This window comes from Acartia tonsa, chromosome 9 (genome assembly GCF_053477335.1).
Source record: "Acartia tonsa isolate MP-2025a chromosome 9, ASM5347733v1, whole genome shotgun sequence".
NCBI lineage: Eukaryota > Metazoa > Arthropoda > Copepoda > Calanoida > Acartiidae > Acartia > Acartia tonsa.
In genome coordinates this window covers 33,247,423-33,275,333 of record NC_137268.1, presented here as the reverse complement: position 1 = coordinate 33,275,333, position 27,911 = coordinate 33,247,423, and the positions used below count along the sequence as shown (strand labels likewise).

Genomic DNA, 27,911 nt, shown 5'->3' with positions numbered 1-27,911 from the left:
TTTGATGATGCAAATGAATTTATTACAATAAATACAAAAAAAACATAAATAGATAGATATAGGATTATATATAAGAGTACAATAAAATACAATATTACAACAATAATACAATAAGATACAACTTTAATGCCATTATAACTTGTGAAACATTTAATATCAATTCTCAACTATCCTGCAAAAGAAAAGAAAAAAGTATTTAAATTTGAGAAGAACAATTTGTGAAAAGTCAGTACTTTGTGTTTACACACCTCTTATCTATAATACAAAGTAGCTTGATGTCTATCTGTCTGTCCGTCCGTCCGTCTGAAGTTTAAGATCTCGGTAACCACTGAATCGATTGGAGTCTACTCTTTAGGGAATATATCTACTGGTCCTGTGGTGGTTTTAGCCTATTTTCTTGAGGGGTGGGACACCCCAACCCCCCCCCCCAAAAAAAACAAAAAAATCCCTCCCATTTTTTTTTTGTAGGAGATATCCTTGGTCCTTTTTTTGTAGAAGATTTCCTTGGGCCTTCTTATTTTTTTTTATTTTTTTATGAATTTCACCTTAACTTGCCTCTTGGGGCAAAGCCCCTAGAGGCTAGGGGCGAAGCCGCTAGTTTTATCCTAAAGAAAAGGACATTTTTAAATAAGGGTGTTATTCTTAACCACTCAGAAACCAGATATATTGTCACATCCTTAGCTTGAAGAGAAATACTTATTCGGTACAGAGTTTGTAATATCTTATGTTTTATATTGACAAACAAACATAATTTTAAAATAAGCTAAGTATAACTTCAACACCAAATCTAATTTAAAAATGCCAATTAAAAAAAATATCTAATAAAATTTTTAAAAAATATGCTTCAAATTGGAATTTTTTCAGATAGAAATGTTTAAAGAATTATTAAAGTTCTTACCTAATGAAGGATAGTAAAAAGCCATGTAATGGGAAATATTTAATCTCTATTGCCTTTGGCTTGGGGTCTTCGCCTTCGCGGATTTTCACGTCTTGGGCCTCTTAATAGTAAATGACATATTAATACAGGTCCACAGGAGGGGGGGTTGTAAAGGGGTTATTACCCCCCCCCCCCTTGGCACCCCAAAAATTAATTTTTCCCTTCCCCCACAAATAAAAAAAGCTTTGACATCCTTACATGTATAATATAAAGAATACCCCCCCCCCCCCTCCCAAGTGAATTTTAATTTTTAATTTTGTACCCTTCCCCCCCCCCCCTTCAAACAATTATCGCCTAATGGTTGCTTAAAATTGAGGTTACGTGTTTTTATGGTATTTCAGGAAAGAAATGCAGTTATTAGATAGTGTATGGGTGCCTATATTGGTTCAGCGGTTAGTGAGATCCTATTCTACAGACATTCAGAAAGTCCTGTTACTTTTATATAAGGATTAACTTCTAGGGATATAAAGAATTAGACAATGGCTAATAAATTGATGTACATCTACATTGATGATACACATAATTACCCCTTCTGTAGAATTAATGGTTGAAACATTTGGACACTCAACTTAATAATCCAACCAATCAAATTTCAATAAAACTACCCAAACTACCTGGGAGCCCGTGTCCGCCTTGTGTCGACAGGAACCTCCTGATCAGTTTCTTCTATTGGCCTATCACCACCTCCTTCTTCTCTTATGTCTTGTTCTGATGGATCAATCTCTTCTATTCTTGGATTGTTTCCTCTAGTGCCCTTTCCTGTTACAAAACAGGATGAAGTAAGAAATATTTGGTGGGTAAAATTTGTCTTTAATATTTTATTCAAGAAGTATGAACCTCCCCTTTCCCCCTTCCAAGAAAAGCTAAACATTGGCCCATATAGAAATGTGTTTCTCAAACAAGGTTTTAGAAAAATATACCAAATGACAAATTAGTAAAAATATTAATATTTTCAATAAAAATGTAAATTGTCAATAGCAATGTGTGTGCCTGATTACAAAAATTATTCCTTGTCCTTACAGGAATCTTCATTTTGAAATTTCCACCTCCCTCATAATACTAGGATATGTTTTAAGAGAATATAGGAATATATAGGTGAGTTTCTTCTGGAAACATAGAATAATGGTGTTAAAAATGTCTACAATAAAATACTCATAATAGGAAATATTCTAAAGTTTCATGCAACCCTCCTATCTCCCAAATTCTTTATTACTTCTTTGCCTGCGGGGCGAGCGTTTTGCGGCTGTCGTCTTCCATCTTTTCTTCTCAGAGGATCCTCAGTGGGTTGATCTGGAGCTATATTACAAAGTATATTATTCTATCAAAGAGGAAAGAATAATAAATATTAATTTTAATCAAAATGATTAGACGTCAAAAATTTATATAAGCTCTAACATGTTGTTTTCAGAGATATAAAAAAAAAATAATATGATGCATATATTTTTACAGAGAATAATAATTAAATGAGTCATACTCCTTCTGGTTATTTCCAAAAACCGAAAAACCCAGTGACACCCTGAGTATTAAATTGTTAGTGAAATGGAATGTAAATATATATCTAAAGGGATGGGGAAGGGAAGGGGAAGTAAAGGAAAGTAAATTAAGTTCACTTCTAATAAAAATTTAATTTATACATTATCAGGAAGAAGGTATAGCCAACAAGCGAAATAAATATAATAAGATATTTATGGGACAGAAAAAAAGATCGTAAATTTAAAGTTTCAATATCTTCAACATAATATTATCATCAGACTGATAGACAAATTTATATTCAGATTATTCTTGGAACAAAAATCAGCAATTCATATCAATTAAAAATTCTATTTCGCTAGAATATTTTAGACAGACTAAGTGAGTTCTTTAGTTAAAGCATTAATCAATAACAAACTAACTCTGTCTTGAATACTGATCTTGAATTTTGTGAGTTGAAGGAGCATCATTACCTGAAGCTGTTTTTCCTTCTGGAGGCTGTTGTGAAGGAGGTTGGGCTGTAGAACCAGGAGGATCATCTCCATCATCAGTAGTTGTTGGAGTTTCAGTTTCGGGTTCATCTGTAGGTTTTGGAGTTTCAGTTTCAGGATTGTCTGTAGGTGTGTCAGTTACTTCTTTAGACTGAGGAGGAGTTTCAGTTTCAGTTGGAGGGGGTGGAGTGCCTGGGGACTCAGTTTCAAAAAATGGGTTATCCACATATTCATCTTGATCCTCACCAGATAAATCAAATATTAACCCATCAACTATGTTATCAGGTGTTGTAGGCTTTTTTGTGGGCTCTTCAGAGGTTTTATTTGATGGCTTCTCTTTCTTCTTTGGCCGTGGTGAAGTTACAATTCGAAATATAGGCCTGTTAATTGGAGACATGCCTTTTGGGTTGTCTAAATCTATTTCAGGATAGTCTAATGGTGGAACTGTTTCACAAGTATAACCAACACAGAAACTTGGATCAGGAGCATCCATGTAAATACAGGTTGTCTTTTGGATGACTACACAATTGATATATTAGCATGCAATATTTAAAAACAAAGATAAACTTGTAAATTTCTATTGGAAAACAATACTTTAATTTAGAAATATTATTAATGGTCTTTATATTGTTTTTTTATTTTTGTTTTTATTTAAATACACATTATAATCTGATCATTAGTTGATAAAACTATGAACTAAAAGAATTAATTTCTTCTTATGTTGAAAGCATATAAACTTCTATTCTATTCTTTATAGAAATTGTTTACTTACAATAAATGCCATTAAAGACCTGAGAAGTATTGTAAAATATAAATTAATATTCCACCTAATTTTGATAATTGGACCTTTCCCTGATTTGGATTTAAATTATTAGTAGTAAACCTTGTACCAATATACACTCTTACATTTACAAACCAATCAACATTCAGCCATTATAAGTAAAATTATAAGCAGCAAAATATCATTAACATTCCAATATTTCCTCTTTCTAAAAATTTAGGAATTAATTCTATATTTTTTCAATAAAGCAATATCCATAAACCACCGTCTATAAAACTATGCTTGAAATAAGTATTACAGATACAATCGTTCATAAACAGATCATTTCTTAACTTTGAAGAAATTTCTGGATGAGTATATCAATTTCCTGTAGAGCCCTTGAGCTGTTCCCAGTAGGTAACACAAGTAGACATTGGGATGCATATTGTCTACAAATTATAAATCATCATAATTAGTTTAGTAATATCTTATCATTTACTTCATTAAAAGTAAAATTGATATCTGGCAATAGTAGACAATAAAAAATATATGTCAATATCCATACATAACAAAACTAATAAATATAAGAAATCTCAAAAAATGGATGACAACATCCATAAATAGCAAAGCAAAAAAATACTAAAAGATGTCAATAAGATAGGAAACAAAATCATATTCAGAGGAGAAGAACAGCCTTAAATAATTTTGAAAGAAAATTTTATACTGCTAAAAAGCTATTCATAAATGAACAACCCTTAGAATAACTAGAACTTAAGTTTCAATGTTAATAGCCACAACATACTTACTATCAGATGGCTTGGATATTAAAAAATGAAAAAACGGTATTTGTCTTTTTTCAATTTTTTTGTCACACATCTTTTAATATATTTGTGCTCCACTATTTGTTGATAGGGAATGGGTTAGACCAATATTTAAATTAAACTACTTATTGATGTTGTCATCCTTGTTGATAATATTAGTTACAATGCAGTCAGGGCTGAGAACTTTTAATAGAGATTAAGTATGAAAATTGACTTCAAACCTGAACTGAAACAGCTTTCTTCTTAGTAGCCATTGCTTTATCCCATGGCACAGTGACACAAGTGGTGACTGGGATACAGGTGAGGATCCTAGGTCGTGGCTTCACTGTCATGCTTACCCAGTAAATCTATAGAATTGGATAATATTATGGAGTGACACACATTAACTTTCAAATATCTAGGTAGATATGACTGGTACCCAAAGTTTCAATAGATAAATTTTTATTAAAATGCATCCTATTCACTAGCTAAAAAATCTTGTATAATCTTTTATTACACTTTGATTGATTTAATAAAACTAAAAATTTTCAAAAAAAATAATCTATAGAATTATAGAATAGATTTTGTGCTACATCATTGGGGATACAAAGAAACCTAGAAAAAAAATCCAAAAGTCGTCAAAGAAAGCAATTATCTACAAATTTGCATGAAAACATTGTTTTAAAAATTTGTTAGTCTTCTTTATACTTTTATATATTTATGTCATCCGAGTAATTAATTTTATTTGAATAACAATCAGAGTTGCTTTTAAATAAAGTTATACTTACATGACAGGCAGTAGCTGGAGTCTTAGGAGTTGTTACATCTAATTTAAAAAAAAAAAACATGTATGTAGTTTATGTGCTTTACAGAATAAAACAGATATTTCTAAATAATCTTTCTAAAAAAATTAATAATCACAATATTTAGTCAATCAATCGGTATTTTGCTAAGTTATACTTTTATTGACTAAAGTGAAATTCTTCCTAAACATGTTCAAATGAATCACTGACACATAAAGTATTATTTTCAATTAATGACAGTACAATTTTAATAGAATAATTAATTAAATACAGAAAACATAAATCAATGTCCTTACCTTCAATCCAGATACAGGAAGGTATCATTGTTGACAACAATATTTTTGTAGTTAAAGGTTCACAGACCTCAGTCCACACACTCACTACCACCACTTCCATTTCTACAGAACCTGAAAAGATAAAACTTTTGAGATATATTCTATTTTAAAATAAGTCTGTTTTCCTTTTACTCAACATATGAGAGGAATACTTTTTATTTCTATAAAGGGCTGACTTACAATACTTGTTTTGAATTAAATGTAAAAACATATATTGGGATATGTTTTCTTGGGTGCTTTAAGAGTTTACCACCACCCTTCCCCAAAAACAGTTATAAACCTTTCCAGGACCTATAAGAAGCTAGACTGTCAAGGAGAACCCTGTCAGTCAGTAGTTAGTGAGAAACTTCAGTACACACAGACAGAGATCATTTTATTTTATTATAAGGATTATAAAAACATAATTCTTCAAGAATGGTTTTATTTAAACTCACTGTTTTTGCCAATGGGAGCAAGTGTTGAAATTGTTGTTTTATTCATTGGTAGTTCTGTCTTGCTACAGGTCTTGTCTTTGAAAGCATTTGTTTGTATCCAACCTAATAAATAAATACCTATAATGTTGTAGGTTAGTTTTTTTCTATGGATCTGAGTTCAATCTGAATTACATCCAGTTTTGAAGCAAAACAAAATATGAAGTAACATTATAGAGGATTGGAAAGAGAATCAATTTGGAAGTGTATAATTTATGTACACATCTTTAAGCAAAGAATGAGAAAATACTAAATAGGTAAAAAAAAATAGATGCTTTATAAGAAGATTTTTAAAATCATTTGCCATTTATGACATTGAAAAACAGTACTAACACTTGGACAAACTTTTTTGATTGTGACTTCTACTACATAATCTTTATCTTTGCTATGATAATCACTAGTAAATCTATAATAATATTTCAATCACTTACTTAGATAAGGAATAACTCGCTCATTGACATTGTGACTTCTACTTCCATATTCATTATCAGTTTGTTGACAATCAGAATCAAATCTATCAAACAAGCGCTGATCACAATGGAAAAAATTAACATAAAACTCAAATAGTCTTTTGACGTAAAGAGAAATAGGGTTGGACTGGAAACATTTTTGGCCGGATACCTGATTCCAGATATCAGCCGGATATCCGGTATCTGGATAGTTTCAATATATGGCATCCAGCTGGATATTGAAAATGACCCAATATCCTGCAAAACCCGATAACCGGCCCAACCCTAGTTAAAAATGGTTCCTATTGCTGCTATCTCAAGTGCTCAACATAAATAGTTAGAGTAGAGGGAATGCCTTTGCTCAAAACAGGCGCAACTCATTAGCATACAGTTTGGAATTCTCAGACAAAGATCATGCAATGAAAGGGTTGGTTGTCTGTTTGGAGTTTATACATGTGTTGTATATAAAATGCAGAGTATGTTTAAAGGTGACGTGGAGAGGACTTGTACTCTAAGCGTCACCACACCCCTAGATTCAATAGTCAATAGGAGGATGGTGGTAACTTCCCCCAAACCAATTATAAACTTATCCAGGACCTATGAGAAGCTACTCTGTAAAGGAGAACTATAATGGTTTAGTAGTTAGCGAGATCCCATGGTACAAACAAACAGTTAAATAACCTGTTTCTTTATTAAAAGGACTCTACCTGGATAAAAGGCCAATTAATGTTGCAACTACTGGAGCTGATTGTCCTCCATAATATGATTTTCCAGGATAGAATTGATGCTGTTTCCATACAGATGCTCCTGGAAAAAGGTTAGAAAATTTATATAGGAGCATTACAAATTTGATCAATTACCATCATAACTTTTCTCTAAAATCTTGTTGACATTTTCTATGTTTATGTATGGGCAAGGATACTTCAATCTTTCATTTGTCATTGTAGGTGATTGCATAGAATGACAGCCAAAATTACAAGGCAGATTAATAATATAATGGCAAGTGAAATTATAGATGTAATTGTACAACCACAATCACTGTACACTACATATTTAAATCAAATGATAATTTTAATAATTTTCACGCATTTGTAGTGAGACTTGATCCTAATAACAGCTTTCAGTGAAATCCTGATCAAATACTAAATGCTTTCTTTATTCCAGTGGTTGAGCCTAAAGGCTCTTTATACAAAGGGTTATGAAGGGAGCAGAGAAATGGCCTAAAACAATTTCATGGCTTAAAACCATCCACGGAGGTTTTTGAAGCTTAATTAAGGAAAACTATCAGTTAAGCGGTGATTTAAATCTTTGGACAAAACATCTTACTACATTATATAATTGGAAAGAAGTGTTAGGTTTATTACCTGCTTCTCCAGCACAAGGGTTGTGATGCTGCCAAGAACTTCCACCTCTATTGCTAAATTGTTTTAATATTAATGGTCTTGAACTATGTAACTTTGTAAAATATGCCTTTATAGAAGGCCAGTAAGAAATACACTGCTTTAACTGTTTTATGGCTGCTACAAGTAGACCCAATAACCCAAATTTAAAGGTTTCAGCTTCAATAACAAAAAGTTATAGGCATTTTAAAATGACATTTTAGGAAGATATAAATTTTTATTAAGTTTTCAGAGCTCATGCTAGAAATTCCAATACTAAATTACGTCAGCTAGAAGCAATATAATGAGCCTATTTTGGGCACAAAGTTACAACTGATTACATTTTTAAAATTAAAACTCCCATTCTTATATTAAAATCCTTTTATGCCATGAATTTTTCTTTTGGATGAAGAAAGTAGAAAATTACAAATTTTACCTTGTAATTATTATATTGACAGAATAATTGGAAAAACTATTACAATGTGTAATTTTGCAACAATATTTAATGCTTAAGTTAATATTACAAAAAAGTTCATAGTATCAAGTATTAAAATAGATATAGGTATAGTTATTTTTGAGATGAGTATGTTGATACCTTTTTTAATCATATACCAAATGATATTCTATCTAACTTTACCTTGAAGATTTTCCTGCATTCTTAATACTCTCAATGAGATCTTGATCAAACTCTTCTGGATTTTCTTTTACAAAATTGTATTTCCTAATAATTAATAATTTTTTTTAAATTAAAGGAAATATTCATAATAATAATGTTTGCTTCTCTTACACCTACACTTAAGAAAAACAAAATTGCTTAAAAAACTTATTTTTGTGTATTTGCTGTTGATAATACAAAGCAATTAATGGCAAAAAAAACTTTTTGTTTCCTAATTTGTCAGAATTAAAGGCTATAATAATACAAATATTTATTTCAAATTCATTGAAAATTTGATAATATGATTTACCCATTTGGTCCCTGTGTGAATTGTAGTTCAGCAGGAGTCAAAACTTGGCTACCAGTACAAAATTCTAAATATAAACAAGGATAACGACCTCCATGAAGATCAACAAATTTTAGTGTTTCCTGTATTGGTTCATATATCCTATCTTCAAATGTGGGTCATAGGATCTTTAGTTTTTAACATTTTGAACGTGACTAAATTAGCAATCAGAACTATTTACTGTGGACGGACAGACGCACCCTAATTGTAGAATAGCTTGGTGTTAAAGAATTCGCACAGTTCTGGAGAGTATAATGAAAGTGATTACCTCTTTCAGTATTCAATGGATTATCCATAGTACAAGATGGGTCATTAAAAGCATCAACTTCAACCTAAAAAAGACATATTTTAAAAATCTACAAAAATTTTAAAAGGTGGAGGAACATTGGTCAAGCTTAAAGGGATATCTTTAAAAAATCTCATGAGTATTATTGTTTTCCATATTCACAAAAATTTAAAATGAAAAAACTTCAAAATGTTTACAATTGTTTTAAATATCAGTCTTACCTCTTGTTGTGATGTTGTGGTACTGTTGAATTAATAAAATTTTAACATTTATTCAATAATATTTTTAATTTCTAGTCTGTATCAATCTTTTTAAAAGCAAAACCTTTCTTTATCTAGGGTAAGACAGTTCGTCCGCCCATATTGGATAACTTTTTGGCATGTTAAATTGTTCTATAAATTTCAAACTTTGCCTGGTGATTCCTGTAGTAGATAGGTTCAATTTAGAAAGCGTAGCACTCTTTAATCATTACCCGAAAGTCCATAGTTTTTGACAATACTTTTTATATGATAAAATTATCCTATTGATCTGATTTTTTGAATATGTCCTTAAATGTTAAAATATATTTGCAACAAATTAACTTTCAATTTTGATTAAACTTACATATTTATGCTTATTCAGTTCTGACAATCTACAAATGTTAACGTTAGTTTGCCCTACTGTTGCATAGCTTTGTTTTTATGAATGTTGTCATCCTAGTTCACCTTTGCTTCAAGGGGGTGTGCCCGTAATACCCCTTCCCCAAACCCTTTACAATATAAGAACCAATTTGGTGGATAGCCGAAATATATTTTTTCTTGGTTGGGGGATTTTTTAAGTTGAACCATTTCAGATACAATAAAACTGCCTTGGAACTAAAGGAAGAATTGATGTAAAATAAATTGAAAATGATACAACATAGTTAGCAATGCTTTCAGAACAGACATCATTTTTGTCAAAAATTTTATTCCTTATTGTATCACATGACTTCTCACACCATCCCCAATCATTTCCCTGAAATAAAAATTAGCTATTTTGGTATTTTAAACTTTTCCACTAATAGTTTTATTCTACAGAAGGTGACATTTTGTTTATCATCATTAGGGATGTACATTGTACATCAATTTATCATTCCTTGTCTTACACCTTAACATTCATGGTAATTGCCCTGCAAAAAATAGATGTTTTTTTTAAAATTTAAATAAGAAAGATACAAGTATCATTTATTAAAAACACTTACTGTTTCTCCAATGTAACACCATCCGTTCTAAAAGATAGTCATTATTAGGTATTTTAAATTTAAACAAGGATGACAACATCCATAAAAGTGAAGCTCTGAAATGGAAGGACAAATGAACATTAACACTTGTAGAGTGTAAGAACTGAATAAACTGAATATTAATACATATGTCTATACAAAATTATAAGTAAATAATATGCAAAACTGATTAAATACATGTTACTGTTTAAGGACAAATAGACGTATTTAGAACTTGATTATAGATGATTTAAACATTAAAAAATTGCCAAATTGGTTGTCAAATAAGTAAAAAATCAGCTTGTTTTAAATGGAAGTACGGACTTTCAGGTAACGATTATAGAGTTGCTGCGCGTTCTAAGTCGTACCTAACTGTTATAGGAATCAGCATGCAAAGTTTGAAAACGATACGACAATTCTAACCTGTTTCAATTAACGAAAAGAGTTAACTGTAACGAACGGACGGACGGACTGACCCTAATTATAGAAAAGCTTCGCTTTTAACTAGGTTTATAATTTTGTTACAATAACCCTAGATGGTAAGTCAATCATAATTATGTATTTTACTTTGAATTTAATATTGTATTTCTAGCATGGCTTTTGTTTATATATAGTCATAAATGATTAGTAACGGTCATTCTGAAAATATATAAGTATAACATTGTATTACAGACAATTTTTCACGAATATCAAAATAAAAATTATTAAATTAATACCAATTTTATTAGCCCTGGTCTTTGATCCCTCTAAGGAAATAAAATCTTATGACTTTTTTTATTTTATTACTCGCGGAAAGTATTCTATAACACGATGCGATACTTAACTTTTCTCAAATATCGCATTATAGGTAAGTCAACTGTTTATAGCTGATATATTATATAGATGAATAGTTATTTTTTGCATCATATTATAGACTACTTACCGCCTGTGTTAAAATAAAAAAATATAAGATTAAAACCAGTTTTGTTAACAAAACTGGTATTGATTTTATAACTTGTCTATAATACGTTGCTATACATGATTTTTCAGTGTGGCTGAGAACCGGTTCTAATACAGCAGATATCAACCGGTTTCGAAACCATAAAAATAAAATTACATGGATATAATTTTCAAAAAAAGGATATTTACCTTGTAATTTCCTTTCCATGCAGGTTTATCCTGAGTATAGTTATAAGGGTAACAATATGTCGTAAGTCCAGCGCTCCCGGAAGTTGATACCACGGAAAGCCTAAATTATATTAAAATTTTAGATAAGAGCAAAGGCTGTAAATCATATGTAAATACATAAATGTGTAAGCTAACAATAGTCTCTAAGGGAATTCTTTAATAAGTAGAACTGGATTGAATGCTTTAAAAACCTTTGCTATTTTTGGTACCAGCGGCTGCGTCCCTAGAGGCCTCAAGGGGCACGTAAAATATGTAAAAGGTGTTGGTAACATCCCTTAAAATAGTTATAGATCTTTCCAGGCCCTAAGAGGAGCTATCATGTAAAGAAGAACCATATCTGTTCAGCGATTGGCGAGATCCTTCGGTACAAACAGACGGACAGACACACAGAGATTCTTTTACTTTATTATAAGGGTTGTCTTGTATAATGTCTTTACTATAACTAAGCTGCTTAATTTTCATATTAGAACACAGTAATAGTGTCTGACTGATTATGACGTAACAAAAAAAAAATAGTCAATGAGAGGCCGTTATTGACCAATGGTAAAATTTATAGTGGCCTCTCATTGGCTAATTTTTTTGTTACGTCATAATCAGTCAGACACTATTTCTGTGTTCTTCAGATTATCTATCTGTGAACTAGAATCTTTTAGTCTATTGTCGGTTAGTGGATATAGAATAAAGTAGTAATGTTTATTTTTTGTCTGAAGCTCAATATCTCAATAACTATTGAAGGAATTGAGTTCTCTATTTTAGGTATGCTTCACATGGTGCATTTTCAGATTTAAGTCATTGTCAGATTTTAGCTATGGCTGATTTTAAGCTATCCCCTCTCTCCCCCTTACAAAAGGAGTCTTGAGAAGGTTTGGGAATAACCACTAGTAAATGCATAAAGAGCATAGATATGTCTTGTGATTTTTTTTATTTACAATTATCCTGAAATGGTCAAAAACAAACAAAAAAGTTGTCTGTGTACAAATAAACCACTTGTAATGTCGAAAAATAGTCCTTCAAAATTTTAACACTTTCTTGAACTCACCTTGAGGCATTAGTATTTGGAACAGAAGTTTCATGCAATCTAAATAAACATTTTTAATTATAATAATACAAAAAATCCGGGTTTTTACATTTAAAAAACAAGAAATGGCATAAGCTGTATTTAACTCTGTCCACAGGGCGGGGAACCTGTCCCAGTTTTGTATTAGGTCATTAAAAACATCTAATAGCGTCAGAAATATATATTACTCCCGAGTCCCTACAAAAGAACAGTAAGCAACTTAGAAGAAGACGAAAAGGGTCTCCACTACCTGGGTCAGGTGGTTATAGGATTATACATCTACATTTATTGTTTTTACAATCTATAACACAAAGTAGAATGTCTGTCCGTCCGTCTGTCTGTCTGTCCGTCTGTCCCTTAAGATATCGGTAACCACTGAACCGATCGGATTCTACTCTTCAGGGAATATACCTACAGGCCCTGTGGTGGTTTTAGGCTATTTTCTTGGGGGGTGGGACACCCTCAACCCACACAAAAACAAAAAATCCCCGGCCATTTTTAAAAATTATTTAAGATAGTTGAAGAGTTGGGGATCTCCAGGAAATAAAAGATGTAATTATATCTCATGGGCTATAGCCTAGGGGCGAAGCTGCTAGTAGGATACAAAGAGATGAGCTCAAAATCTCGCATAACACATAATGTAATTTTTTGCTTGTTTTAATTGTCAAGCATGTATCATTTATGGTTATACAAATTTAAACATGATATGAAATTTTATTCACAGTATGGTTTTGAAACCAATTAACATCTGCTGGATATAACAAGTTCTCAGCAATACTGAAAAATCATGTATTATAGACAACTTTCTGCAAATATTAAAAAAAATAGGTAATAACTGTTATTTTCTTTAAAGTTTCGTATAACAAAACATTGACTATTGAAATTTCTTAACCTTATTAATTGATTTTTAATGTTTCAATTAGTTGACACAGGAAGTACATATACGAATTGAAGTATGGAATACTTGGTTGATATTTTACTCAGATATAATCCTTTTTCTGGTAAAACATGAAAAAAATGTAAAAAAAAAGTACCTTTGGTTGACAACAGCCTGGCAAACAGTATTATTCTTCGATGGATTTGGGGTTTTGACGCAGTTTTTTCCTCCTCTGCATCTCCTGATAAATGTTGAAATTTATTTTTCCAAGATTCGGTATAGTTTCATTATTTAGGAAGTCGAACCAAATCCCCTCACTTCTAATCTTAGTTTTAAAAAGAAAAGAAATAAAATAGTGATATGATATGTCTTTAAGGGCGATTCCTCTCGGGAGGATGATTGTTTCCCCCCCCCCTTAAAATAATTCCCAGGACCTATCAGAAGCTACACTGTACAGGAGAAGCATATCGGCTCACCCTTCGTGAGATACTTTGGTAAAGACAGACACTGATCATGAAGGGTACACATTTTTTAGGTAGGTGTTCTATCTACGTCCGCCGCAAGAACTCCGCGGATCGGATCACCACATATACGGCGAACAACACAGAGTAATTTGACAAAGAATAACTTTCTTGAAAATATCTATTGCTCTAAGAAAAATTCTATATAGGAGGGTTGACTTCACCTTAACTCATAAGGCGAAGCCCCTGGAGACTAGGGGCGAAACCGCTAATGTTTTTATAGAGGGAACCATTTTTTACCGCGTATTTTCCGTAAAGTTGTGTATTACCAGTGAGTCAAATGCGCTTATTATGTCAAACTGTTCTTAATTATGACAAAATCCTTATACTAAAGTAACAGGATGTTTGTCTGTGTGTATGTACCAAAGGATCTCGCTAACCGCTGAACCGATCGGGTTCTCCTTAACAGGGTAGATTCTCATATGTCCCGAGAAGGTTTTTAACTTTTTTTGTGGGAGGGTACCTCCACCCTCCCAAGATAAGTCACAAAAAAAAATATTTTTTTTTACGTTCTCGATTTTAGAAAGACTCACTTTAACAAGAAAATGTTATAGAAATTTAGAATTTAAATAAAATTGTACTTGCCTGAACTCACTACCTTCTGGACTGTAACTATTTGTAAAACATGTTGCAAACTAAAAAAAAATGATACATTTAAAGAAAATTTTGTGAGGAATTTACTCAGCTGCTACTGGAAATAGAAAGCTAAAATTTGTTGAGAAGATTATCCAAACTAATGTTCATTTATTATCTTATTATCTTTTTCATCTACATAAAAGACATTGTGTTATAAATTATGAATATATAGTAAATGCTTTTTGAGCTACGCATCTGAAACTTTCACTAGAGACAATGAGCAGAGATCTGAAACTTTCACTAGAGACAATGAGCAGAGATGTATCAGGGGGGGAGGGGACATTAAGCTGTTTATTACACTAGTCCCCAATGTTTTAGATTAACTATGATGGCTGGTTCATTAAGTTTAGGGTTTGAACGTTTCAACCACTAATTGTAATCTACAGAAGGGTAATTTTGTGGATCATCATTTGGAATGTACATAAATTTTTCGTTCATTGTCTTATCCCTTTAGATCTATAATAACTATGAACATAATTAGCAAATATTATATTGTTTATGTGCTCCGCTACAATTATTGGCATGGTGTTGCCATTCTTGGTTTATTCATTCTATAATAAAAAATAAATTTTAAAGTCCTAATAAAAATCTATATGGGCTATTATTCTCATTTTTAGCTCTGCATTATGATTCTACTTTGTCAGAGTATATTTTTGATATACCTTTCAAAAATAGGTTAAAAACAATATAAAATAAAAAGTTACCGAATTTCCAGCAGAATAAAATGTGACAAAAGATTTACCCTGGCAGTTCAACCAACTTTGCTGAATTAAAATAAAATATTATTGAAAGTACCTTCATAGATGCTTTGAATTTAAAAAAATGCGTTTTTTTAAATATTTTTTTTGTAAAGTTTAAATACAAGTTACAATTTATTTTCCAGTTTGGCTTCAAAACTGAATCAAAACCGTTTCTTATCTTAGTATAAAAATCATGCAGATCATCGTATTGCGGACAGTTTTCCACGAAAATTAAAATAAAAATCATAAAATTAATAGTAGTTTAGCCCTCATGGATAACAAAGCTTGTTTTTATTTTTAGGCTGTCTATAATACGGTACGATAAATAACTATTATTATTTTACTCAAAAAAGTTTCTAAATGAATTCTTACCCCTGGGGGCACCCAACTTGGGACCCCTTTACCACCTCCCATAGCTTGAGTACAACTCATATCATTATACCCAGAACTCGCTCTACTTGCTGCTCTAAAAAGAAGTAAAGTTTTCTCTTAGTCAAAATTACATTTTTAAAGTCTTTAGGAGGGAGGTAGAGAAGATTAGGCTGTTAGACTAGTCCTCAAAGTTTTATAATCATGTTTTCTTATTCTTTGGCTTAACAACTTTTGTGATTTTTAGAGTTTTTGATTGGTTGGTTCATGAAGTTGAGTTTCTATAAAAGTTTCAACAGTTAATTGTAATCTGATTTTGTGTATCATCATTGAGAATGTACATAAATCTATCGGTCATTGTCTTATCCCTTTAGATAACTACACAGGACACCATGTCTACGAACAATCTGCAAATAGTAAAGGTGGAAAATATACAGGAAAGCATAGCATATAAAATGGATAAAAATTGCAATCTTATGCATTATCTTGGCTATTTTAAAGTAATGAAACAAATACATTACAAAAATAATGACAAAATATCTAAAATCTATCTGGTTAAGGCTATGGCGGTACCACACTTTCTAAATGGAACCTTATTGTTTCAAAAGGTATTCAAAATGACCTCTCCGTTATGGTCAAATCGACTGACACTCGTTATAAAAATCGATTACTAACAGACAGACATAACTAGGTGTTTTTACTTCTAGAGTAGCTTTGTAAGTGAAAATGTAATTACTGTTGTTGAGGAAGGCAGATGGGCTGTATGAGCATATTACCACTTCCATCTTTTTTCCCATCATCAGTGTACATATCCTAGATTAGTATAAAACAATAGTGGGAGAAGGGGTTAAATAACTGTATGTCCCCACTACGAGGACCCTGTATTAGCATATTACCAATAGCATATTTTTTACCATCATCAGCATACATATCCTAGATTAGAATAAAATAGTAGAGGAAGAAGGGGTAAAATAACTGTATGACTAAAAACACATGCCAAAAGTTTTAAGTTTTATGTTGTACCTGAATTTCTAAGATTTAATGTTTGGGTGTAGTAGAAGGGTCGTTATTATTACAATAAAATTTTATAATACAAAATTTTTCCTTAGGAATCTATGTGACAGGGATAAATGTTGCGCGCTTTTGGTTGCAGACAAGAAGATATCTATAATACAAAGTAGATTTTGCCTGTCTTTCTGAACCGTTCAACCTATTGTGCTCTACTCTTCAGGGGATGTTCTACAGGCTCTCTTATAGTTTTAGCTATTTTCTTAGAGTGTGGGACACACCCCCAATTTTTTTGTAAGCCAATGAAATGTATTTACGAAAAATTGTTTTTGTTAACAGATATATCAACAAGAAAACTTTTTAAAATGTGACTTAATTTCCAGAAAAAAAACAGGAAAGCTTTAAGATTGATTCTATGTAGGAGGAGGTCCACTAGAGCAAAGTGGCGAAGCCGCTAGTGCATACGAAAGATTTCTCGGCACATTCCTAAAACCACAAACAAACCTACCTCAGTCATCTCAACAAGAGCAATGTTATTGGTAGGATTTGCTTTTCCACCAGGTGTTCCAGGTGAATAGTCAGGATGAATTAATATTCTTTTAATTCTTTTTGCATTGATCTAATAATAAAAATATAGTATATATTTAAAACTTAAATTTTTATAACAGAAAATAAAATCATTAGACTTCAAAAAAGATTTTTATGATTGCAGAAAAATAAAAATATGCAATTAGAAAAATAACTTACCGGATCTTTTCCCATCGTAACACTTAAACCTAACTATAAAGAAAAAAATACAGTAAAAATGTGTTATAAAAATAGGAAAAAAAATTTGTATAAATAATTTTTTGTTAAAAAAGGTTATTTGATACATGAGACGTTAAGTAAAATAACAAGATCCATTAGATATATATGCTTTTTAATATTATAAATATATATTTTTGGTTTTTGAATACGTATATGGAGTATAACTTTTGGATCTAGTGCTGTAAAATTTTCTGGTAACGATTATCTTAAAACCTATGAAGTTTAAAGCAGCATAAGTAGATCTATAAATAATTTAGAAAATCTAATATCCAATTATGCACAGGGAAAGCTGTACCAAAGAAAAATAAGTCTTTTTTTTGCGCATTTATTTGCACTGCAAAGTAACAGTGCATTATTGAGTAATGACTTTTCAAGATTATTTGTGGGCCTTCTTTTTTTCGGTTAAAATTTTGTGCAAGTATAAGCAATACAATTTCCATCGTTTATCATTTAGAAGCATTTGAAGTTCAAAGATTTTTGGAGATAATCGTTACCAGGAACATGAACTTCACTAGATCCTAATTGTTTATTCCTAAAATAAGAAATATTAACACTAATTAGTAAGATATATAAGTTGGAAGGAATTTGAATGTTAGGGGGAGATTTGAAATTTGCATCAAATTTTTGGGATTGTTTTATAAAATTCGTTTTTTTGTATAATTCTTTATCTAAAAGCAGAAATACAGTTTAAGTTAATAAATTTTGATGAATAGGATAGGTGGATTGGAAACTACCTGTGCTCTAATTGGGTGAATAGTGTACAACACTTAAGCTTCTCCAATCAGAGCGCAGATAGTTATCAATTTACCAATCACAGATGTCAAAATTAATAAACTTAAATTGTATTTCCGCTTTTAGATAAAGAATTATACAAAAACAAATTTTATAAAAATCCTTAAAGTTTGATGCAGATTTCAAATCTCCCCCTAACATTAAAATTCCTTCCAACTTATATATCTTACTAATTAGTTACTACCTTGCCAGTAGCGTCTATATCTCTGGAAAAGGTTCCATTTCCTGTTGGACAAATTGATGATGTCTAAACATACAGAATTAGTAATGCTTTTCCAACTAAGGGCCTAGCGAGCACAGTAAAACCCTTTTCCAATTAAATATTTAAAAATAAATTAAAAATACGGGTAATTTATTTTCTCGTATTCATTCGAATCCGGTGGATAGGAACCGGTTCTCATCAATACGAAAAAACTATGTCTAGCATCGTATTATATCCAGCTTTCTACGAATATAAGAATATAAAAATGTACAATCATAAGATTAAAACAAGTTTTTTTAGCACCTCGGTGCTAAAAAAACTTGTTTTCATCTTATAATTGTACATTCTATATCCGCGGAAAGCCGTTACAAAGCCGTTATATTACGATGGAAGAAATAACTATTCTTATGTCGAACTCATGTGGAGGTTGCTAACCCTTCATGGACTATGCACTTAGTACTATAACCTAATCGGGCTACCCTATATTTAATAAAACCCAACAAATCTGACCCATGGTAAATAAAAGCACAAAAACAAAATTTCTTTTTTCAATTTTTGTTTCGTTTTTCGATAATTCTTTGGAGGGTAGGGGTACTCTCCCCCAAAATAGTTATAAACCTTTCCAGGACTTAAGATAAACTACCCTATTCAGGAGAACCCTTCGGTACAAACATACAAACAAACATCCTGTTACATTATCGTAAGGTTTTGTAACTTACAGCATGACAGATACAACTGGCCACAGTAAGAATATATCTTTTGTTTATTATGGATCCTGAACATCTACCATCTCCACTAAAATAATGGAAATACTTTATACGGAAAAATTATCGCCAATTTAGGTTTCTTTTTGGTCAGTTCTTTCATACAGTAGGAGGATAGGGGATGGGAGGGGCGTATTGCTATTTTAGCCATCTACGAGTTTCACTTTTTAAAGAATTTTGAGAATCTGGTGTATTATTCAAGTAATGATATATTGTAATCTATCTATTTATGCATAAATAATTATTTTTAAGTGTATCTGAATAGTTATTACAACTACCTGCCTCATTAATCAGTGACCCCTTATTTTGCCCCTTTTACGTGAGGAATCTGTGATTTCCCACCAAGCGTGCAACGTTACAAAAAAGAAAAGACAATGCTAAAAATAGATAGACTAATTAAGTAAGATTTAAGCTCGCACACGTCAGCCGCAACTAAACCTCAAATTTAAACTCATTTGGATTATTAGATTTTTTTGAACATATGATGGCCATATTTGAGTTAGGTTTAGACTTTCAGCTGATTTTTAAATTGTAAAATAGTCGTTGGCCCGGGTCTTCGGCCTTACAAGGCCAACAAAACTGGCATTAATCTTATTAATTTAATTTTAATTTCCGTGGAAAGCTGTTTGTGGAACCTACGTAGTTTGTCCTGCTACAATTTTTGCCATCCAGGGTCTGTGGTCCGATGTTCCAGCATCCTGATTATTCAAAATCGTATAATGTACTAAAATAACAGGATATACATTATACATAAAATGAAAGTGTGTTCGATAGGATCTTGTGAACTGCTTTACCGATCGCTCCACATTTGTTGTGGATATTTTTAATGACCAAGAAAGGTATTTGGTAGAGAAAATGATTTACCATACACCTCAATAAAAAGAATAAACTGCAGTAAAGTAATGTTGTAATAAAAAATTCCCTAATACAGTTAGGGAGTTGAATCCATTTTTATAGAAGCAGAAATATAATCTATGATTATGGTTTGGACCCTCTAAAACTGTAATCTACCTTTCCACTTTCCCCTCTCTTGGTGAAGATATCTTCAACGCCGATACGATATTTGAAATATAAGATTCCACTTTTGTCTCTCTTGTCAAAGATATCTTCACCAAGAGAGGCAAAAGTGGAATCTTAAATTTCAAAAATCGTATCGGCGTTGAAGATATCTTCACCAAGAGAGGGGAAAGTGGAATCTTACATTTCAAAAATCGTATCGGCGTTGAAGATATCTTCACCAAGAGAGGGGAAAGTAGAATCTTACATTTCAAAAATTGTATCGGCGTTGAAGATATCTTCACCAAGAGAGGGGAAAGTGGAAAGGTAGATTACAGTTTTAGAGGGTCCAAACCATAATCATAGATTATATTTCTGCTTCTATAAAAATGGATTCAACTCCCTAACTGTAATACACCCCTAAACCTCCATAATTTATTTTGTTGAACTTGTTGCCTCTTTTTTTCTTTTATTAAGCAGCGTAGCCACTCCAGAAGTAACCATAAGAGAAAGAAAAATACTTACCGTTCCGCAAACACAGTCTCCGAAAGGAATTGCTGGCCCATCACCCGAAGCTTTGCCTTGTCGCATATCAGCGCCAAATTTTCGCCTATTTTCAAACAGCATGTTCTTGTGTTTGAATTTAATTGCGCGGCTATACTAAAGCGTTACGTCATGTTTTGTCGGCCTGTATATCAGTAATGATTTTTTCTAATTTGTTAAAGACATTTAAGATTTTTTTGAAAGATGTTGAAAAGTGTATACTTAACAACCAAAAAATACTGTCTCTGAATCAGTATTAGCAATCTAGATAACAATCCGCATACATCAAAAGCTTTAGTTTCATATTTTTGTATCTGTTGTAATCATATTGAAATGCTGTTCCTGTTAAAATTTCTATTAAATGGGCCTCCTCCCCTTCCAAAGCCCCCTAAAATTAATAGAATTTAAACATTAAATTTAAACATCTATAAAAGGAAAAATTACAAAAAAGTTTTATATGATTTATAAATACTTGAAACTTGTACACAACGATCTTGAAGGTGATTTGACTTTTGTGTCAGAACCTAAATTGGGACACCTAGGGTTAGGTAACTTCAATTCACTTTTCAATAAAATCTAAAATGTAGTGGTTTTTGAGAAATTTAGCTTTGACAATTTCAAACTAAATTTTCATCCCCTAGGAGTTATCACATAATCATGACAAGAAAAGCAAAGATTATTAATTGAAAATTTTGAACAACTTTGCTTTAATAAAGTCAGTCATAAAACATCTCTATATATGATTTATTTAAGGCTGAATTTCCATGACCTTAGCAAAGCAACTGATAAAAATGGCCATTAATTAACTCCCTTCAGGAGTGGTTTTATGAAGAACTTTATAAAAGCAAAGTTGTTCAAAATTTTAAATAAATAATCTTTGCTTTTCTTGTCATGATTATGCGATAACTCCTAGGGGATGAAAATTTAACTTAAAATTTTCAAATCTAATTTTCTCAAAAACCGCTGCATTTTAAATTTTATTGAAAAGTGAAATGAAGTCACCTAACCTAGGGTAATGAAATGCACTATGTCTCAATTTAGGTTTTGACACAAAAGTCAAAGTACCTTCGAAATCATTGTGTGTAGTACATGTAAAATTAAAATAAACTTTGAAATCTTAACCCTTTACAGTCGGGCCCCTTGCCGCACCTTAATCAGTCGGGGGGGGGGGGGGAGGCGTTCAACGCCCCCCCTTATTATCTCAGTTCCTATTAGAGCTAGAGGGCTAAATTTTTTTGTTCAAGTCCCCTGTTTGATAATGAATTTCCGACCTTTTATAAGTCTAAGTCAATTTTCGCTTCCTTCACCCTTTTATTTAACAACCTTTGTTTTTAGGTCCTTTTTACTTAAAAATTTCAAACGGCTGTAATTTTTTAATTTTTAAAGCTAGAAGAAATTTTTTTTGCAGAAAATGTTTTTTTTTGTGTAAATTTTACATTAGAAATATCAAAATATAAATTTCAGCGGCCGCAGCTGTACTTGGCAGCTGCCAGCCGCCGCAGTCGGCGGTCGGCGGGAAAACGGCGGCGGATCTTCATGAAATTTTAATACGTTATGTAGACATGTAAGAAAAGCTTAAGTTTAAAATTTGAAGTCTCTAAGTCAAAAATTGCGGCCACAGGAGCCTTTTAAAGATTTCTGGAGACCTGGAGGATCAGGACCTGGAGGATCATACCTGGAACCTGAACGTTACTTGAACACCTGTATTTCATATAATGATGTACTTCTAGAGGATTTTTTAGTATTTTGGTATGATAAAATGCTTTGTTTTAGTCAAAAAAATATTTTTGCTCTTTACCTGGATGACCCTGCCAGGTTTGCTGGCATCCTGTGCCCGCCAGGATGGAGATATTCAAAAAATTCCAACTCTCAGTTATGTGTCATACCCATACTTAAAAAGTCAAGCAGTTTGGGCTCTTTATCTTTCACACACAGAAAATGAGATAGAAAAAACCGGAAGGGGGGGCGTTCAACGCCCCCCCCCCCCGACCGTTAAGGGTTAAATTGGAGTTAGGTGAAATTATGGAGATTAACAGAATTTGTCGGCCAATAGATCCCAGAATAGCTGTATTGCCAAAAAACTTACCGCCGCGCCATCCTCTGAAAAACGGCGGATAACGCCGCAGATTCAAATCTGGCCTGCAAACAGATACAAACAAAATTGGATTATTAAAAATGGAATGGAAATACGTTGGTCGCTCTATTTATTATTTGGATGATGGGCTTTATGTAAAGATAGAGGTTTGATAATTTTGTAAAGATTCTAAGGATCAACTACCCTATAACTGACGTTTTCTTCCTAATAATCTAATAACCCTCTTGCCTTTTTATTTTAAAACGTTGATTCTCCATTTATAAAACTAGCATCTGCATGTAGGAGTTCTGGAATCGAAGAAGTAAAGAAAGAAGGAAAATAGCCTAAAACCAAACTTAGAATTTATATAGCCTAAAAAAAGAATAACCTAATCGGTTCAGTAGTTATCGAAATCTTAAGCTTCAGACAAAAAAACTTACTGTTTTATATAATAGGATTAAGCTATAATAAGTACCTCTTATCAAAAGAATGAAAAAGATTTTTATTTTGCAACAGAGCCAAACTAAAATTAGTAAAATACAATGTTAATAGGAGCAAATGTAGCATTTTACTGAAGATATAAATGTCTTATAGTTGAAAACCTACACTTGTTATAAATGTGTTCTATATAGCATAGGTTCACGTTTTAGCACGGACAATTGCGTCAAAAAAGTACGTGATATTAATTGAAATTGTATTGGCAAAAAATACGGTAAGACAGTAAAGGGAAAAAGCATCGTATAATAGACAGCTTTCCGTGAATATTAAAATGAAAATTAAAAAAATGAAACCAGCATCTAAAACTTGTATTAATTTTATGATTTTTATTTTAATATTCGTTGAAATTGTCTGTAATACGATGTTATAAATGATTTTCTTAGTATGGCTGAAAACTGGTTCTAATCCAGAGGATATTAACAGGTTTCGAAGCCATACTGGAAAGTAAAAACTAAAATAAATATCTAAACATGCCCGCAAATAAACTAAACAGTATGCCTTGCCAGATCATTATAATGAATTAATCATAAGTATAAATAAAAAAAATCCTTAAAACTTTTTACTTTTTATGAACACAACTATTCTAGTTTATTTTTGTAAGAAGATCTTTTAAATGTTTGTGCATGAATATTAATGTACCCTTTTAAAGATGATATGAATTACTTATAAAAGTTTTGCAATGAATGCAATGATACTAGAAAATATATACTTATATATTTTATTTTAAACATTAATTACTACATATTCAATAAAGCAAAGCAAACAATTTCAGAAATTAATAAACTCTTGGTTAAAGTAGTAAAGCAACCTAAATGTGTTGGTAACCATAAAAAAAGGTGAACTATTTTGCTTTTTAATGCTAATAAAATAAAAATGTTTGAGGAAGATGGTCCAAAAGATGTGAGGGAGGGGTTAAAATAAATGTTTTAAGATTGACTGTAGAGTTCCATTGGCAGATTTTTAACCTCAAAATAATGTTCAGCCATCCCCAAATCTGTCTCGCTTTGGGGGGGGGGGGGGAATAAGTGGATCTAGAGCAGTAAAAAAAAATATCAAAACCCCACCTATGATAAACAAACTGGCCCTTCTGTAATAATTTGTTGAAAAGTTTCTAAACTGCTAGATTAAACCAATCAATTTAGAATTTTAAAGTATATAAACTTTTTAGCCAAGGAATGAGTGAATGTGTTATAACTTTGGGTATTAGTATAATTTACTGCCAAATTTCCCCTCCTTCCCAAATTAAATTAACTTTACCAATAATATATGTTGGTTTGTAATGTTGGTCAGTATAAATGCACGTGACGTCCGTCCGTACGTCACAGACAGTTAGCTTTTTCGTTAATTTAAACAGGTTAGAATTGTCCTATCGATTTCAAACTTTGCATGATGATTCCTGTAGCAGTTAAGTACAATTCAGACAGCGTAGCGAAGCGCTATAATCAATAACAGAATGTCCTTAAGTCCATTTTAAACATGTCAATTTTTATTTTTGTTTGACTACAAATTTTTGTTTGTTAAAATAATACGATTTTTCTGATTTTTAAAAACGGATTCCAATTACAACAAGGTACAATGTTATAAGCGAAGCATCTCTATAAACAAGTCCCAAAAATAAAAGTTTGTCCTTTCATTTCAGAGCTTCGCTTTAATGGATGTTGTCATCCTTGTTTAAAATTTTGGGAGATTTTTTATCATATTTAATTTAAATAATTTTAAATTTTGAACTATTTTAATTTTTCTTGTTGAATAAGCATATTTCTATTAGCCAAATGAAACAAAAAGGACACAGTGCAATTTAGATATTTTACATTGATATCAGCTAAATTAAAGTATAAAAATATAGTAAGACGACTTTATAATCTTTCTTGAACTATCTAGGACTATTGAAAATCTATTTAGATTTATTTCATTAGAGATAACCTACTCGAAACTACCAGAATAACCGTACATATTATTCCTTAAGCGAAGATTCGACCTGAACGGAAATTTACTAAAAAGTTTTGAGACAATTTTTTGACAATGTTATTATTTTGTGTATAGGTATTCATATTTCCTATAAATAACAATATAGCAAAATACATCCTTGTTTTATCGTGGGTTTCCCTTTAAAGTGAATATTCGAACATATCACCCCTGTTTTCTTATTTTGAAATAAATTTAAAAATAATATGGGGTTTTTCGTTGCCTGATAATTACTGTGAGTCAAATTTATAGGTAATATAGTAAAAGCACCGAACATTGGGAAAACATAACCCCATATTTCAAAATTCATTTGAAAAATACGAGTTGGTGGGGTGTGTGTTGATGATCAAGAGGTACTTTGAAGGAAATCACCATTTTATTTGTGCACTCTGGTAAAATTAGAAATTTGCAATCTCTAAATTAGTTTTACACAATCTATCTACTCATTAATTACCAAAAAGGTAATCACAGGCAGGGTTCTAAAGGGATAAGACATATACATTTATATTTATCCTAAATGATGATTACAATTAGTGGTTGAAACGATTGGACACTCAACTCAATGAATCAACTAATCACAATTCAATAAAAGTCTAAAAGCAATTAAATAAAAATCGTTACTATAAGACTTTGGGGACTAATGTAATAAACAGCCCAATTTTCCCTTCCTCCCTGAATCACAGAAATGCATGGCTAGGGCAATGGATTTTCATTTTATCTTTTAGGCCTATTGGTATACTTGTTAAGCTCTGGCATTCATAGATAAGACTTTTTCACTTTCTTTGTTTTATATTATTTCCATGCCTTTCCGTCAAATAATTTCGTGGTCCAAAAACACATAAATATTGTAATAAATTAATTGAGAAAGAGAGAGAAAGAATTTAATTAAAGAGAGTTAAAAAGAAAATGAAGTAAAAAAGAGGAAACATAATGGAAAGTAAAAGAGAAGGAAAATAAAAAAAGATGAAAAAATGTGAAAATGCGAAAATGGACTCAAAAAGCGGATTAGGAAGAATTTAGAAAATTGCCGCTTTTCCAATAGAAAGAAGTGAAAAAGATTGAGAGAAAATAAGATAGAGTAAGAAACTGATAAAGAGACATAAAGCAGAGTTGGGTATGGGCTTTGAATATTGCAGATAAAAAAAGAAAGAGAACAAGAGAGATACAGAGAGAGACTGAGAGACAGATAGAGACAGAGAGAAAGTAAGGGAGAGGTAAAAATAGGGAAGTGTAAAAATTTGTAAGATGACCGCTCTACTATTATTGCCTACTGTAGCCTAGACTAGGAAGTGTGCTTTAATAGGGATACCAAGAAAGAGGTACCCTTGTAAATGTGGAATTAAGCTTTCTTAAAAATCTAAGATTTATAATTTCGCCACAAGACTACACATTCTTTGTAAAAGCAAGCTATGCAGAAATAGTTAAGGCATTCATACTAGATTCCTTACATTTAGCGGGGGAGATAAGTAGACAGAGAGAGAGAGAGAGAGAGAGAGAGAGAGAGAGGAGAGAGAGGGAGGAAGGGATTGAGAGAGAAAGAGAGAGAGATAAATAGGGAGGGATAGAGACTCAGAGAGAAAGGGATTGGGAGAGTTAGAGAGGGTGAGAGAGAAAGAGAGAGAGAGAGAGAGAGGGATTAATTGAGAGAGAGAGAGAGAGAGAGAGAGAGAGAGAGAGAGAGAGAGAGAGAGAGAGATAACATTTAATAAAAAGAGAAAAAAAGAGTTAAAACGAGAGAGATAGAGAGATGGAGAGACGGATAGATAGATAGTGATAAAGAGAGAGAGAGAGAGAGAGAAAGAAAAGATAGCTGGAAAAATAGTCGGTCATCTTAAGAAAGATTTAGGAAGTAGGGTGGGATAATCTTGTATATTAGACCAGGGAGGGAGGGAACATTGGACTGTAAATTATAAAGGTACCCAAAGTTGCTTTGACACGTTGGTTACAACTTTGTGTACTTTTAATAAATTTGCGTGGATACCCTGTACCAAATAAAAACTACCCCCTGTACTCGACTAGGGAATTGAAAAATTATGAATGTAGAAATATTACACTTTTTAAAATGAAAAATTCAGCTTAAATAATGACTCTTCCTTTTAACATTAAGTTATACGTCGAGATATATACTTTATTCATTTTTAAATTTTATTTAGATATTGAAATATTATAAACATTTTTATTTTCTTCCTAATATATGCTGTTACGTTGTTTTAATACTTTTATGAAAAGAGGCATCTTACATAATTATCAAATGAAATCGAGAATGTAATTTTGTTAATAGAAAATGAATCCCAGAAAATAAAACGATATTTTTCCAGAAATAAGAATATATAAATTTAGTACCAGGCAAGGAGATCCAAGCTTTATTAAGTGGTGGGTTGAAATGAGAGTTTTCAAAGATTGGGCGGTGGATAATCTAATGTATTTTCAATAAATAATTTGTTTGGGGAGGGGGTAAAACACCTCTTAGACCCCCC

General features: G+C 31.7%; 1 protein-coding gene across 2 annotated transcripts; it reads right to left on the bottom strand.

The window, feature by feature from the left end:
* Positions 1-23,539, bottom strand: LOC145328809 (uncharacterized). 2 transcript variants are annotated; one of them, XM_080172684.1, is made up of 35 exons: positions 23,447-23,539; positions 22,984-23,036; positions 21,242-21,285; positions 20,880-20,966; positions 19,998-20,056; positions 19,314-19,389; positions 18,577-18,639; positions 17,541-17,573; positions 17,302-17,412; positions 16,522-16,598; positions 15,789-15,882; positions 15,381-15,440; positions 14,626-14,675; positions 13,677-13,760; positions 12,625-12,663; positions 11,547-11,646; positions 10,401-10,427; positions 10,133-10,174; positions 9,403-9,426; positions 9,164-9,227; positions 8,860-8,923; positions 8,532-8,615; positions 7,880-7,932; positions 7,223-7,322; positions 6,498-6,580; positions 6,031-6,132; positions 5,558-5,668; positions 5,247-5,284; positions 4,701-4,826; positions 4,049-4,107; positions 2,881-3,419; positions 2,159-2,233; positions 1,552-1,696; positions 899-998; positions 1-172 (listed from the first exon to the last, which is right to left on the bottom strand). In XM_080172684.1, exons 1-34 carry the CDS (start codon positions 23,536-23,538, stop codon positions 938-940), a joined length of 2,919 nt encoding a protein of 972 aa, XP_080028810.1. In that variant the 5' UTR covers position 23,539; the 3' UTR covers positions 1-172; positions 899-937. The 2 variants fall into 2 exon arrangements, with proteins under 2 accessions (XP_080028810.1, XP_080028811.1); XM_080172685.1 differs by having other exon boundaries at positions 1-167.
* Positions 23,540-27,911: the final 4,372 nt, after the last annotated feature.